Source organism: Lepidochelys kempii, chromosome 6 (genome assembly GCF_965140265.1).
Source record: "Lepidochelys kempii isolate rLepKem1 chromosome 6, rLepKem1.hap2, whole genome shotgun sequence".
Lineage (NCBI taxonomy): Eukaryota > Metazoa > Chordata > Testudines > Cheloniidae > Lepidochelys > Lepidochelys kempii.
Genome location: NC_133261.1, coordinates 28,877,304 through 28,891,014, shown reverse-complemented (window position 1 = coordinate 28,891,014; position 13,711 = coordinate 28,877,304). Strand labels below are relative to the sequence as shown.

Here is a 13,711-nt window from a genome sequence, read left to right as displayed (position 1 = left end):
CTGTCCAGCCAATCAGGGGTCTGGGGTGTGGCTGCTGCAGGGCTGTAGGCCTTTAGCACTAAGGCTGTTGGTCAATAGCGGTAGTTCAGCACATTGCTGTGGTGCTAAGGATGCCACCTGGGGATCTGGTGGGCCAGGATTCAATAGTGGAGTCCTGATGGTTTTACTGAATTTCAGCTCCATCCATCCTTTCTAACTGGTCCTGTAATCAGGGTCTTTCCCGGCGCTCTTTGACAAAATACCCATTGACTTCAATGAAAGCAAGATCAAGCTCAAAACACTTACACGACTCTTGAGAGAGTTCTTGGGAAAGATTCCATTGCTCCAGAGAGGGGAAGATATGGGTATTTTTGAAGCAACATATACCTTTTGCATAATTTCTATCATAAAGGAGTGGTTGTATTTCAGAATTTTAATAATCAGCATTTAAACCCTGTGACAAATGCTGCCAGCTACTGTAGTTAGAGAGAATATATTCTTTCATCTTAGCCTGTGCTTCGAGCAAAACACTGTCCGCTGCAAATATAATAGAGCACATTTTATTTATTGACTTTAGAAAACTTTTACTGCACTGTTGAATATGTTACAATTTTAAAAGCGCCAAGCAGACCTCTCTAGCCTTTAAGCACTGTCATGGTATGAACCGCCTTATCTAACATTGCCCAGCCTCTCTTAAGGAATCAATTCATGGCCTTCAACCCGGGGGGTGTGGGTGTGTGTGTGTGAATCTTCCACACACAACTACACTAAAAGAACATTATTAAGGTTACAAAGTCAAACACTGGAAAATTAAATGCCAGAATTAAATTAAAAGCAAATGCCAGAATTAAAGTTGCCTGTGCAGTCTTAATGTGGGCCCAGTGTACATATGCACTCTAATGCTGCCTTTAATGACATGATCACTTGCTGTTTTTCCATATTTCAATGTGAGATGGAAATGTGGACCCGTCTTGCAAGCACCACAGCAGCCAAAGCAGCAGTACCTGCAAACAGGAGACTACAAAGAAACCTTTCATTTTCATTGCACGTGTGCAAACACAAGTGTGTGTGCGCACGCGTGGGCATACACAAAAGAAGTAGTATCACTTCAGTATGACATGTTCTGTTCAGCTCTTCAGTAATACAACAGGTTTATCTAGCCTGCAAGTCCTAAAAATTATAGATGGTATGTTTTCAGTGTAATGCGCTGAAATTAGCACACAGTTGTGGTTAGCTTACACAGAATGGACCCTTTCTTCTTTGCAGAGGAAAGGCTGCATTTCACTTCTAACTTTGTGACAGGTATTTGAGTCGAGATTCACAGCACCACGCAATGGACAGGGGGCTGTGCTATAGTCCTTTTATCCTGATCTGTCTCTCTTGAATGCACTTTTGGCTTAAAGTGAATAAGTTGCCATACTTTGAATATTATTGATATGCTTTGTGGGTGAGTAGCAAGTTTGAATGCTAACTAAGGACAGTGTATTATAATAGATGCTCGTTAGAGTAGGGTTTAAGAATGACATTCTTAATGCTCAAATGTAGAAACACCTAACAAAGCTTTTCAAAAACAGTTTGCTAAATTCAAGCTTGTAGGCCAGATTTCTAAAGGTGCAGAGAGGCACCTAGTGGGAGCTACAGAAGTGTCTAAATACCTTTTTGTAAATCTGGGTGCTAAATCCTTATTGGGAGCCTAAAGCCATGTCTGCTCTTAATGAGTCTTAAGCATGTGCTTGACTTAAGTAGGTTTTAAGTACACGCATTGGTGGTTCTTTTTTTCTGAATTGGGGCCTAAATAAGTAGCATTGTCATCAGTGGGAGCTGCTGATGTGTAAACCAGACCACATTCCAGGTCTTTATTTGAACATAGGCTCCTAGCTTTTGAACTCCTATTTTTGAAAATCCTGGCCTGAACAAAATGCACAACAAATATAGCATGCGCAGTGTTTCCTAATGGCAAACTACTGCAGTTTCCATCCCATAAGACTGAATCATAAAAGATTAAATTACCGTGCATTTTTCCACACATGGAGTAAACTAAATTGATTCTCGATGAGTCAGGTGTGTGTGGGGGGAGGTGTATTTGTGCTCAGAACACCCATTAACACTGATGAGTTATCCTTGTAAATCTTCCATGTAGCGTGAAGAGAATAAATCTCTGCATGTAAAGCATTTGATATGCAATACTTGTAAAATACAAAATAATATGAAATCAATTACAGCAGTCCTGACCCTGCCTAAGCATTTATTAAACATTATGCATGGTATTATTAAACAGGAAGCCAGTGCTGAAGGAATTTCAAAGATGAAATAAGACTAAATTACTGAGCTCTGATGTTTTAAGGTTTGGTATTAAACTGGAATTCTTCAAAATCTTCATTCCTTTTTTTCTCTTTCTTCTGTAGCCTTTTATAAAAAGTGATTCATCAGAACATAGAAACATTGTAGAATTATAAATATTTCTTTTGTAAACAAATGACCCAGACCTATTTTGAGCTCTATTTTCTGTCCTCACAGGGCATGGTTTCTGTTAAAGTCAATGGAAGTTTTTCCCACTGGAGATTTTGCTTATGAAAGCGGTTGAAGTCAATGAGATTTAAGTGTGTTCTTGAAATTAAGCATCTGCTTTCCTGCATGGCAGTGCATCCTGAGAGTGGGATTTGATCCATAGTGAAATTCATGTGTTACAGTATTTTCCATTGCTATTGCTATGTCTGCCCTTGTTTTCTTTACAGCCTCTCAAATACATTTTTAATTATTCTGTAATGTAATCTGAGATGCATAAAAAGATCTCTATTGTACATGTTAGAAATTATGGAGTATCTCTCTTGATACCTCAGTTCTTGAATGTGCTGCAAATTTGCCAGGTGTCCTGGCCTCTGTGATCTCTTGTTGATGTCACCCAGAATTCTGAGCCGCTGTGTTACCACTCTGCCTCAGGAAGAGTGAGCTTTGCTGCTGATAAACAATGTGTCAGCTCCCTGATGCACCAGCTTGTCCACCCTGCCAGCAAACTCTTCAGGACTCCACCAATCCAAATCTTGCCTTGCAGGGAGCAATCTGTTACCCCTTCAATTCCAGAGTTTTCCCCACTGATGGCTTTCTGCAGTGTCCAGTTCCTCTCACTGGACACTCACAGAAGTTAGGTTATCTGAAGACCCACACTTCCCTTGACTATAACAGAGCTGAGATGGTTTGTAATAAACCAAGAAAAAGTTTGTTAATAAAGAACATAGGTTTAAGTGATTTCAAGGAAGAGTGGAAAAGAGATGAAAGGTTGCAAACAAAACACGCTTTCTAGAGACTAAAACTTCAGCAAATTACAATCTTTGTCTTGTTTCAGAGTAACAGCCTTGTTAGTCTGTATTCACAAAAAGAAAAGGAGTACTTGTGGCACCCTGTAGCTCACGAAAGCTTATGCTCAAATAAATTGGTTAGTCTCTAAGGTGCCACAAGTACTCCTAATCTTTGTTTTAGTCGCTTTCTCATCAATAGTTCGCAGAGCCTTCGGGCCCCCTTGGCTGAAAGCCCATTGTCTCTGTTTCAGGAGCCAGGAAGGTTTCCTAGGGTACAATCTCCATCCCCCATTGTGATCATGAAGTGGTCATCTCTCCCACTTGCTAGTCTGCTTGCTTTGTTTACCTTGTCTGTAAATGTGCTTCCACTGTTTCTAGCCTCACCTTGCTCAGTTTACATTGAAGAGACTGTAAAGCTGGCGAAACAGCTTTGCCTAGAACAGGCTGGGCTTATCCACATTTTAAGACCGTATTTCTAGCACACATCTAGTATTCTTTGTACAACACCCCATACATATATATGCGATGATATTAATGGCCAGCATGTTACCAGTGTGCATAGGATACCTTTCTGGGACACCTTTTAGTTACAGATTCTAACAGTGAGTTGGAGCAATGAATGAGTTATGGTATGGTGTGCCCTCTGCCGGTTGTCACTGAGGGGCTCCCTGGGTCACAGCCCATCAGTGAGTCTGATTCTTCCTGTTTATACGTATTTTAATTTTCAAAAATACAGATGGTCTCTTTGCTAAGCAGACTAGGGTAATTGTTTAATGGCAAACAAAACAAAAGTTGAAGATTCCCATTTCCTCAATATGCAAGTGCCTTTAAAAGTCTCCATGCATATCCTGAATGTTGATGCTCAGATCAACACTCAGCATCTAAGTATTCATTTTCCATGACTACATGTGGAGTGGCATGTTTAAATGAGGGATCGCTCAGTTAAGGTCCCTATGCTTCTCATCCTGCAACTTGTGTGCCAGCTGACTGCTGGACTACTCAGAGCTTATTGGAAGCTCCGCACAAGAGCAGTAGTCTAACCACACTTAAGAAGTTGCAGGCATGGGGCCTGTGTTTGTAAATTAGACCCAAAATATGAATTATGAGAGATGCAGATTAAGATAAGTGCCCTTGCTTCATTAGTACTATTGACTTTTACCAAATTCACCTAAAGGGATAAGGAAAAGGTGGGGGCAGAATGGCAGAGAGAAAGAAGGGAAGCAATAATGGAAAAAAGAAAAGAACTCAATAAATAGACCCCGTGGGCTTTCATATTTGTCTTCGTCACTTTGCAAATGTTGACAATTTGGCTCTCATCATGAGTTACTGCTAATTATGATGATAGCAGCCTGATCATGATTTTGGGGGCTAATAACTTTTCAATGATCACATGGAGAACTGAACAGGGTTCTGGGACTTCTGTGCAGAATGACACCTCAACACCTAGAAAGGTGGACAAGGGCACTGAATGTAAAACGATATAAATCTTAATACTTACTCTGCTTTTGTTAGGCTACTGTGGAGACTCTGAGCTATTTAAATCTTTAAAGTACTCTACCTGATGTCTCTATTAGTGAAAATTAATTAGAACTCTTGACTCCCAAATGAGAAGCTTTTGAGAAACCTTAGATGAATATTTTTGCTGTCATCTCTGTCCTCCTATGCTTTGACAAGTCCTGTTGTTCTACAGGCCGATGTTGGTTGGATGCTCTGGAACTTGCCCTGCGTTGCTCCAGTCTCTTCCGACTCAGCACCTCCAAACAGGGGAAGGATGGAGACCTGAACTGCTCTTCTGATTCTTCACATGCTGGGCTGTATAACCTGTTGCACACAGCCACCATCTCTGACCAGGAGCTCTTCCAGTAAGACTATGCTTTCAGCTATTGTACATGTAAAGGTGTCGGTTGGTTTGTATACTTGACTGATTTTAACCATATTATTTTTTCAGAATCCACACTAGCCACCACAGGCTTGGTGAGGGGCTATAGACTAACCTGTCTCAAGGTCTGTCTCTGTCTGGGTTCTTATACCACACCCATCACTAACATCTGGGTGTCTTTTGCAGGAGATGGGGAATAGCTCTCTGTTGGGTGCTGTCCTATAGCCGACAAACTATGAACAGCTTGATTAGAGTTCCAGCTGTGTGAATGTGCATAACAAAGGACCCATATTGCCTTAGTTGGGCCAAACGTCTGTTGAAGCTGATGGTGGGTAGGGGTGGGGATAACCTATGTAAAGCGTATCAGTCTACCAGTGAGTCCAGCCAACAAATGGAGTATGCTAACTGGACGTACCCACTCTAGCATCTGGCACCAATTGGTAGATATGGCCATGAGTCTGGATTTTTTTTTATTATAGTGATGTTCTCTCCATGCTAATAGTAGTACTGTGTTATAGTCAGGAGAGCACACATGCTGCATGGCTACGGTTTCGTAACTGCTGTCTCCACTGAGTTGGTGAGTTCATGGTTTCCTGCCTGTTCCCCAACTGCATCATAAGATTAAAATTTTCATTAAAGAAGTCACTGCCACCATCTTGCTATCCACACTCCTAATATTATAGCAGCATGTCCTAGCACTTCACTTTAAAGACTGTTGGAGTAAACACAAGGGTTTTCTCTGCACCTTACAGCTAGATAGGTTGCCTTAAAAATCTCTCTGGTCTAGAGGATAGGACACTGAACATAAAGACAGCCTGGTTCTGTCTCTGAGTTGTGTGACCTTGGGCAAGGCATTTTGTCTTCCTGTGAGTCTGTCTTGTCCCGACCCTTTGTCTCTCTTTTCCATTAAGACTGTAAGCTTTTGGGGGCAGGGATTGTCTTTTGCTATGTGTACATGCAGCAACTAGCACAGTGTTGGCCTGTAGACAATACCACACTATGAATATAAGAATATTATAACAATAGGAGAATCCAGGTCCTTTTCAGAATGTGGAAGCATCTTTGCTAATCACAAGGCAGGACACAGACTTGTCAGAAGCTCGGTGACTCAAAGCAGCAATGTATGTGCAGTTCCCTTGTTTTGCAGGGCTGTTGTATTTTCAGCACTTTATGCTTGCCATTATTCTTCAGTGCTGAGCAGAACTTTCTTCAATACTCAGCTATAATTTGCACCATAAACAATGATCCGAGTGTCTTTTCTTTTCTTTTTCTTTTCTTTAGTTCCCCAAGGTATAACATGGCGTGAGACAGAGCAGCAGGAAATCAGATGTATTACTTGGCCTTGCAGATTTAATTGTGCTTGTATGTGTTTATCTTATGGGTCTGTCCTTTGATGTTGATGTCTCAGATCTCCTACTCTCTTCTTAAGAATAAGTATACAAATAATAATGCCTCCACTGAGAGCCTTTTAGTTGATAGTGAACTAATGAATGTTGTGTAGCTAACCTTTAAATGGGGATTGGTTGACTGTAAGGTTCTAAGTTAAAAAGAAACACTGAGATATATGTTTTGGTAGAGAGTTTGTGCCTTTCTTCAGTTATGTGCATATGCCAATCCTGTGTAAGACTGTAAAATCAGATACTGTGTGCTGGTAATGGAAATGCTATTGGCGTTTACTGCAGTTTTGTCTGAGGGTATGTTTGTGCTTGTTTGTTCATATAATACTAGTCCTTAGGGGCTTCAACCAGGGTTTGGGTCCCATTGTGCTAGGTGCTGTACAGATGAGTAAAAGAGACTGGCCCCACCCTGGATACTTCACAGTCCATATGCCACCCCTTCTCTTGAGGGGCACCATTATGATGTCATGCCACAAATAAATCCACTACTGTGTCTGTGGATCAGAAAGGAAAATGGTGCCTTGGGAATGTGCATTCAGACCCACAGCTGCAGTTAATAGAAAGTATAGGGTAAAGAAGAGAATGCATTAAGCTTCTAACTCAAACATAAATCGTGCATGTACAACAGCTACTCTGTTCTCTGCTCATTGGTTGAATTTTAAGGGCCCTACTTGGGCCTCCTGAACTTAGCAGCTTCCCATAGGGCCAGAATTTCAAAAGAGCTCAGCCCCTTGGCCATACTTCTGGGTGCTAACCCTCTTCAGAGCCTGGCGAGCAGTGTAGCTCGCTCTCCGTTCTGGTGTGTTGTGTGGCTCTACCACGGGATTCAGTTTTTCTCAATTTTTTGAGGCTTGGAGAATTTGGCAGCTACGTAACGAGAGCACAAATCCCCCAAAGCAGCAGCAGCGGTGCAAAATGGGGTGGGAGGGAGTATGTGGAAAACCAGCTATCCAAGTGTTGAGGAGATTCTTGGTTTGCCACTCACAGGGACTCATTCATTCTAATTAAATGTCTTCCCTTCAGGGAATCCTGCCCAATTAAGTTGGCATGCTGTTATTAGAGGACCAGTTAATTACATTTAACTGTATCTTCAGATTAGTCAAACTACTCTGCCAAAAAATAAAATGGAGACAGATGTTCTATATTGGGGGGTGGGGGCGCCGCCGCTCCCCCTGGGGGAAAAATCTTCTCTTGAGCCAATACTGTAATTTTCCCCTCGCTATTTCTGTTCCTGTATTGGTGGGAAAAAGAGAGGAGACAACAATAGCAAAAATCAATCTATTTAATAATGGAAAAGAGGGTGAACTTTCAAAGCACCTTGCAGGGTCACAGCCTCTCGACTCCCCTAGAAATAAATGGGAAATTGGTGGCTAAAACACTGCACAAATCCGTCTTGATGTTAAGCATGAGGCTTTACGGGGAATAGAGACTTCTAATCTGCCTTTTGATACAGGACACGTGGATGGAGGGCAGTAACATAGCCCTGAAACAAAGGGTTTACTCTTGTTTGAGCGAGCGAAGGTCTTCTGCTGCTTTTAAACACTGTTATTACAGCTCTGCATTTGGGATTTGACCCAAAGCCCATTAAAGCCAATTGGAGCCTTTCCATTGATTTCAAAGGATTTTGAATCAGGGCCATAATTTGGCTTTTGTTTTTAATGTATGTATTTACTGATTTTTTTTTTTAATTTTCATTTTTTATGATCCTGTTTGAAATGGCGTGGCTCCATTTCATTCTCCCCATCTGTCAAGTTTGATGTTCATGCTGAATAGCATGTGTCTTCCTTTGTGCTCCCCACAGTAGTGCTATAGCTCTGAGTATATTGAGGTTTGGCGTGTAGAAAAGGCTGATGTGGTAATTACTGCACAGAGTTGTTAATTGGGGAATTTTAGATGAGTTAACTCCCTCCTGTTCCACTGCTCTGGAATAACTGAAATTCCAGAAAAGTGTCTTTGCAGAAGGATTTTTTTGGTTAGGAAAGAGCAGAAGTACAAAAGGAGTAAGATGTGCCCCAGCAGAAAGTTTAAATCATCTCACAAATTAAAGGAAGATCATAATTAACAGATGTTGGGCTTTTTACAAATGCTGTTTATTTAAGCATGTGCTATTTCTCAAACATTGACACTAGCCCATATTGTGAACCTTTCTCTCAAGTACACACATCCCAAGGAGAAGATTTTCACAAGGGAAGGGAGCATAACAACCAAATGCAGAACAATGACAAATTGTGTTGATTGTTGACCCCAAAGAAAATAAATCAAGCCTGAATTGTCAGCAACAAACAAATGATCTGCCAAACCAGCAAGTATCTGCACTGTGAGATAATGGGATAATCTCTTGCCTCCTTTCTCTCCCACATCTCTCACCATCCCCTGCCTTCCACACCCCCACTTCTTTTATGGTCTTAAATTCACATATACACTAAACTCAACTTCAGATTAACTTTTCAGTCGTCATGCCTGGTAGTCATTGTCTGAAACAAAACACAGAGGCCTGATCCTGGCACTGAAGTCATTGGAGCTGCATAGTTTATAATATCAGAGCATCGGTGCTGGAATGTAATAGCCATTAATCCTCTGCCCCTAAATCTATAATCATATTGATTATTGCGAAAAACTATCATTTAAATATAGAGATTAGAAAAACAGCTCCCACGTGTATAAGACGCTACTGGCCAGACTGTCAAAAGAGCACAACGGACTGAGTACTGGGCTATTCTAGAAATCTGACCAGCGGTGTTGCCATGGAGACTGTTGGGTGCTGAGCACTTTTTGAACACCTGGCCCTTATATGGGAGCCTAAATGGGCACTGACAATCTGACACCAATTCGAGAGAGAGAGAGAGAACACAAACGCAAGCTCACAATAACCACAAGCGAGTTCTCAAAGTAATATAGAATCAAAACATCAATGTCTCCAAAGAGAGCTGGTGGGGAAACCCATCATGGAGCCATTTAAAACTAGACAAAGCATTCTCATATACTTAAGAGAGATCCTGCTTTGGCTGGGAGACGGACTAGGTGACCTAATGAGTCTCTTCGATCTCCATTTTCTTTGATTCTCTGAAATACGTTGGTAATGCAGAAAGTCTTTTGTTACTGTAAGTGAGCGGCTCGTGTATTTAAATTATGCATAGAGCTTGTGTGCCTCTTAGGATTCGCAAGATGAAACCTAATAAGCTTTGTCTATGCTAGTAAAATTGCATAGTTCAAGAGATCATGATCTCTACTGTCAATATCACCTACTGATTAAAATTAAGACAGTCATTGATATTGCACACTGGGATAATTCCCAAGGATATAAAACAAGACACTGCATGGAGGCTTCATAGGAGTCTGTGACATTCCAGAGTGCAATCCAGGCTAGTGAGGGACTCTGTCACCCCTGCTCTGCATCCTTGGTGCCTTACAATGCCTTACAGCAGTAGCTCCATCCTGGGCCTGCTCACAAACAGCCGTCCAGCATGGAAGCCACACCCTGAGTGTCTGTGTGTAACTGCAGGCTGCCGGCCACACTTCGCTTACAATCTGGCTTTTACCAACCTTGGTTACTCCTGTAGGGTGACCTGACATGCTCCCAGTCCCAGATTTCCCCCCATCTCCCCTAGTGTGTGTTCTGTACTGGCTAGTCCTCTCCTGGACAGTCCAGAGATATTAGGTCCATTGTCCTTTTAAGGGAACAATACACAGCTTGCCACCTTAAATGGAATTACCCAGACAATTTAACTTGACTAACCCAGTGTGTTTTCAATTAAAGAATAAAACAAGTTTATTTCACTACAAAGAGTTTTTAAGTGAGTACAAACAATGATGCATAAAAGTTAGAAATGGTTACAAGAAAAATCAATATAAAATGCTTCCTAGTGCCTAACTTAACAAACTATACTTCATTCAACGTACAGTCCTTACCACATTCTTCCAACAGCATAACCGATCAACCTTTTCGGGTCAGGACCCCTCCCCCAAAGTCCAGCGGCCGTATCTTTTGCCCTCTTAAATGCAAAGAGGGAGGTGGACAGGGCAAGAGATACCGTGGGGTGTTTGGCCCTCACTTCTATACTTCAGTCCCCCTCATAAAGTTATTTTCAGTCGAGAGCAAGTAGATATCTGTTGAGGGAAGATGCTTCATGTTGTTTTCTTGCTGAGATGTAGATTTTCTTTGTCTCCTCTCTTTTCTCTCTTGGTGTCTGAAGACTCTGTTTACAGTTTATATGCAAATTGAGGTAACCACAAACATTCTTTTGTTTAAGACCTGCTTGACACTTGTGCCCAATTGGGGCTTGAGATTGAGCAGGTCCCTTTAACTATGTGAGTTTGATCATGTACCTTTAACATTATACAGGGTGGATTTTATAACTTTTCACACAATAAGAAAAGGAGTACTTGTGGCACCTTAGAGACTAACCCATTTATTTGAGCATGAGCTTTCGTGAGCTAGCACGAAAGCTCATGCTCAAATAAATGGGTTAGTCTCTAAGGTGCCACAAGTACTCCTTTTCTTTTTGCGAATACAGACTAACACGGCTGTTACTCTGAAACCTGTCATTTTCACACAGTGTTGCTACATACATGTCACCGATATTATTGATCAGTGACTTACTAGTTTTCAAATAATACTTCACAAGGCATATTTTTTACAAAGATTATTACAAGAGTATGTAGGGTGTGGATGCAGGGGTGCACTTGGTCACAGAGACATGGGCCATATCACAATAAAACAGTTCCATGGGGGAGTCTTATATTGGCACTCTAAATTGCACAGAGACCCAGAGTATGACTCTGAGCTGGAGGGAACATAGATACATCTGTGTTGCTACAGATGACTTGCCATCTTATAACCCATTGAAGGGGTAGGGGGAAACATTGGGTTCATGAACAGAAAAGAAAACTCTGTGAGATTTGATAGAATTGCCTTAATTGACTGAGTGGTAAGCCCCTTCCTTGCCATATTTTAAATTAACTAAACTTAAAGTAATAGTGTTTCTTATCTATGAAAAACTAAGTATTAATATGGAAAATAACTGAGCACTAGGCACTAAGTTTTACTTTGAAACATAGGAACTGCCACTCTGGGTCAGACCAGTGGCCCGTCTAGTCTAGTATCCTGTCTGACATTGACCAGGACTAGCTTCTTCAAAGGAAGGTGCAAGAAACCCTGCAGTTGGCAATTCATAGGATAACCTGCCCCAAAGAACTTCCTCCTAACCCTCTTTATTTGGAGGTTGGATTATGCCCTGAAGTATGAAGGCTTATATCCTTTCCAACTCATAGTAGTAAACAAAAACCAGAACTCTAGATAGTCTTGTTTTCCACATAAATGTCTAATCCTTGTTTTGAATGCTGCTAAGCTCTTGGAGTTGTCAATATCTAGTGGCAATGAGTTCCACAGGTTAATTGTGCATCATGGAAGGGGGGCAGCATTTCCTTTTATCAGTAGTAAATTTACCATTGAATGTTCCTTTGACCTTTATTGTTTTGACTAAGCATCTTCCTCTACTGAAGTAGAATAGTAGTGGTGGTGGTGATGACGATGAAAAGAATGTATTCCTTTTTGCCGTCCTTTGCCTTTGCCACATGTTATGTGCTACTGGCTGGTTCTTATGCAGGCAAAAATCTCTCTTCTCTGAGACACCCTGCAGATCTCTGTCTGAAGAAGCAGTCACTGTTGCCTTTTTGCATTCATTCTGTATGTCGAGTTTTGATTGAAGCCAATAGGAGTTTCTCATGGGGCAAATGCAGATATGCAGTGGAGCTCCACAGTGTGGACTGAGAGGAGAATTGTGACCTAAATGTTTTTCTGCTCCTATGGTATAGACCTAACCACTCAGCAAGCTGTTGTCCTTCACTCTTTTTGGTTGCAAGCCTTATTTTGAGTCCTGGGGGCTTTTTTCATATTAGCTAAAATGCTTTTCATAATCTGGCTTCATAAATCAAATTGAGCAATGTAACAAACCATGTATTTCAGTTTTAATGAATCAGCCCTGGAAAATCACCACGTGGAAAATGATGCTTTTTCGGACAAGTCTGAGAGAGACAACATAGAGGAGTCTGAGAATGAAACTCATGAGAACAGCCGGAAGACGAATGAAAGTGAGAGTGACCAGTCTGAAATCCATGGGGATATCTCCCAGGAAAGGAAAGGGACGACCTATATGGAGCAGATCTATGAGGAATTTGGGGAGGTAAAAAGCATTCTGAACTCTATCTATTCCACTGAAATATCTCTGGGTTCATAGTGTTCATCTCTCCATTGTATTCAGCCTCCTGGATGCAGGACAGTCGAAAACTGCTCTGTGAGTTCAGATATTTTACAGGTAATGTTATCTGAAGATTTCTGCCAAATTTTGTTGAATTGTTCTTATTCAGTAATTGCGTGTTACGAACAGCAGCTCCCCTGTTGACCCTTGGCATGTTTCCAGGGTCAGTGAGCACTTCTACTGGGCATTGCATTAAGGAGCTATATAGCATTGCCACAGCTCATTACACTGCAGGAGGGAGGTATCATTCCAGGCAGGGTCGTCCTTACCCATACACAAAGCACGCAGCTGCGTAGGGCACCAGGAAATTTGGGGCACCAAATTTCCTGGTGCCCTGCACAGCTGGGTGCTGCTCCAGCCCCTGCTTCGGCTCTTCCCCAGGCCCCTGCTCCCCCCCCAGCCCCCGCCCCCACTCCCCTGAAGATTGCAGCCAGGCCCGACCCTGCACTCACCTAGTGTAACTGGAGCGACCCGGCCCCAGCCTGCTCAGCTCCCCTGGCTCCCAGCCGCGCTGCCAGCGAGTGTTGGGGGGCAGTTTCCCCACCCTCCCCCAAGCCTGGGAGCCAGGAGAGTAGAGCAGCCTGGGGCCCAGGCCTCCAGGAGCTGGGGGAGCTGGCCCCAGGCCTCCGTGGTGGGGGCTGCGTAGAGCACCAAAATAGCTAGGGATGGCCCTGATTCCAAGCCTGTATCCTCACCAATTAGGATGCTTCAGTCCATTGCCCGCTGCAAGATATGGGACTTTCTTATTCACGTTACACAAAATGAACCTTTTGTGTGTCCTAATGAACATCTGAGCCACTTGGTCTCCTACGTGAAACTGCCATTTAGGAATCCATTTTTCAAACTGTTTAACATTAGAATGCATTCATGTCCAACGTGAGGGCCTTTGTTGGCTTTGTCACT

At 42.2% G+C, this 13,711-nt stretch overlaps 1 protein-coding gene across 7 annotated transcripts in view; it reads left to right on the top strand.

Moving 5' to 3' along the window:
• The window catches only part of OSBPL5 (oxysterol binding protein like 5), a 221,067-nt gene that overhangs the window by 180,948 nt on the left and 26,408 nt on the right, over nucleotides 1-13,711 (top strand). For all 7 annotated transcript variants that reach the window (XM_073347294.1, XM_073347295.1, XM_073347291.1 and 4 more), the window contains 2 exons: nucleotides 4,966-5,137; nucleotides 12,517-12,733. In XM_073347294.1, coding sequence (XP_073203395.1) covers nucleotides 4,966-5,137; nucleotides 12,517-12,733 — 389 coding nt within the window. The remainder of the gene's footprint in view (nucleotides 1-4,965; nucleotides 5,138-12,516; nucleotides 12,734-13,711) is intronic.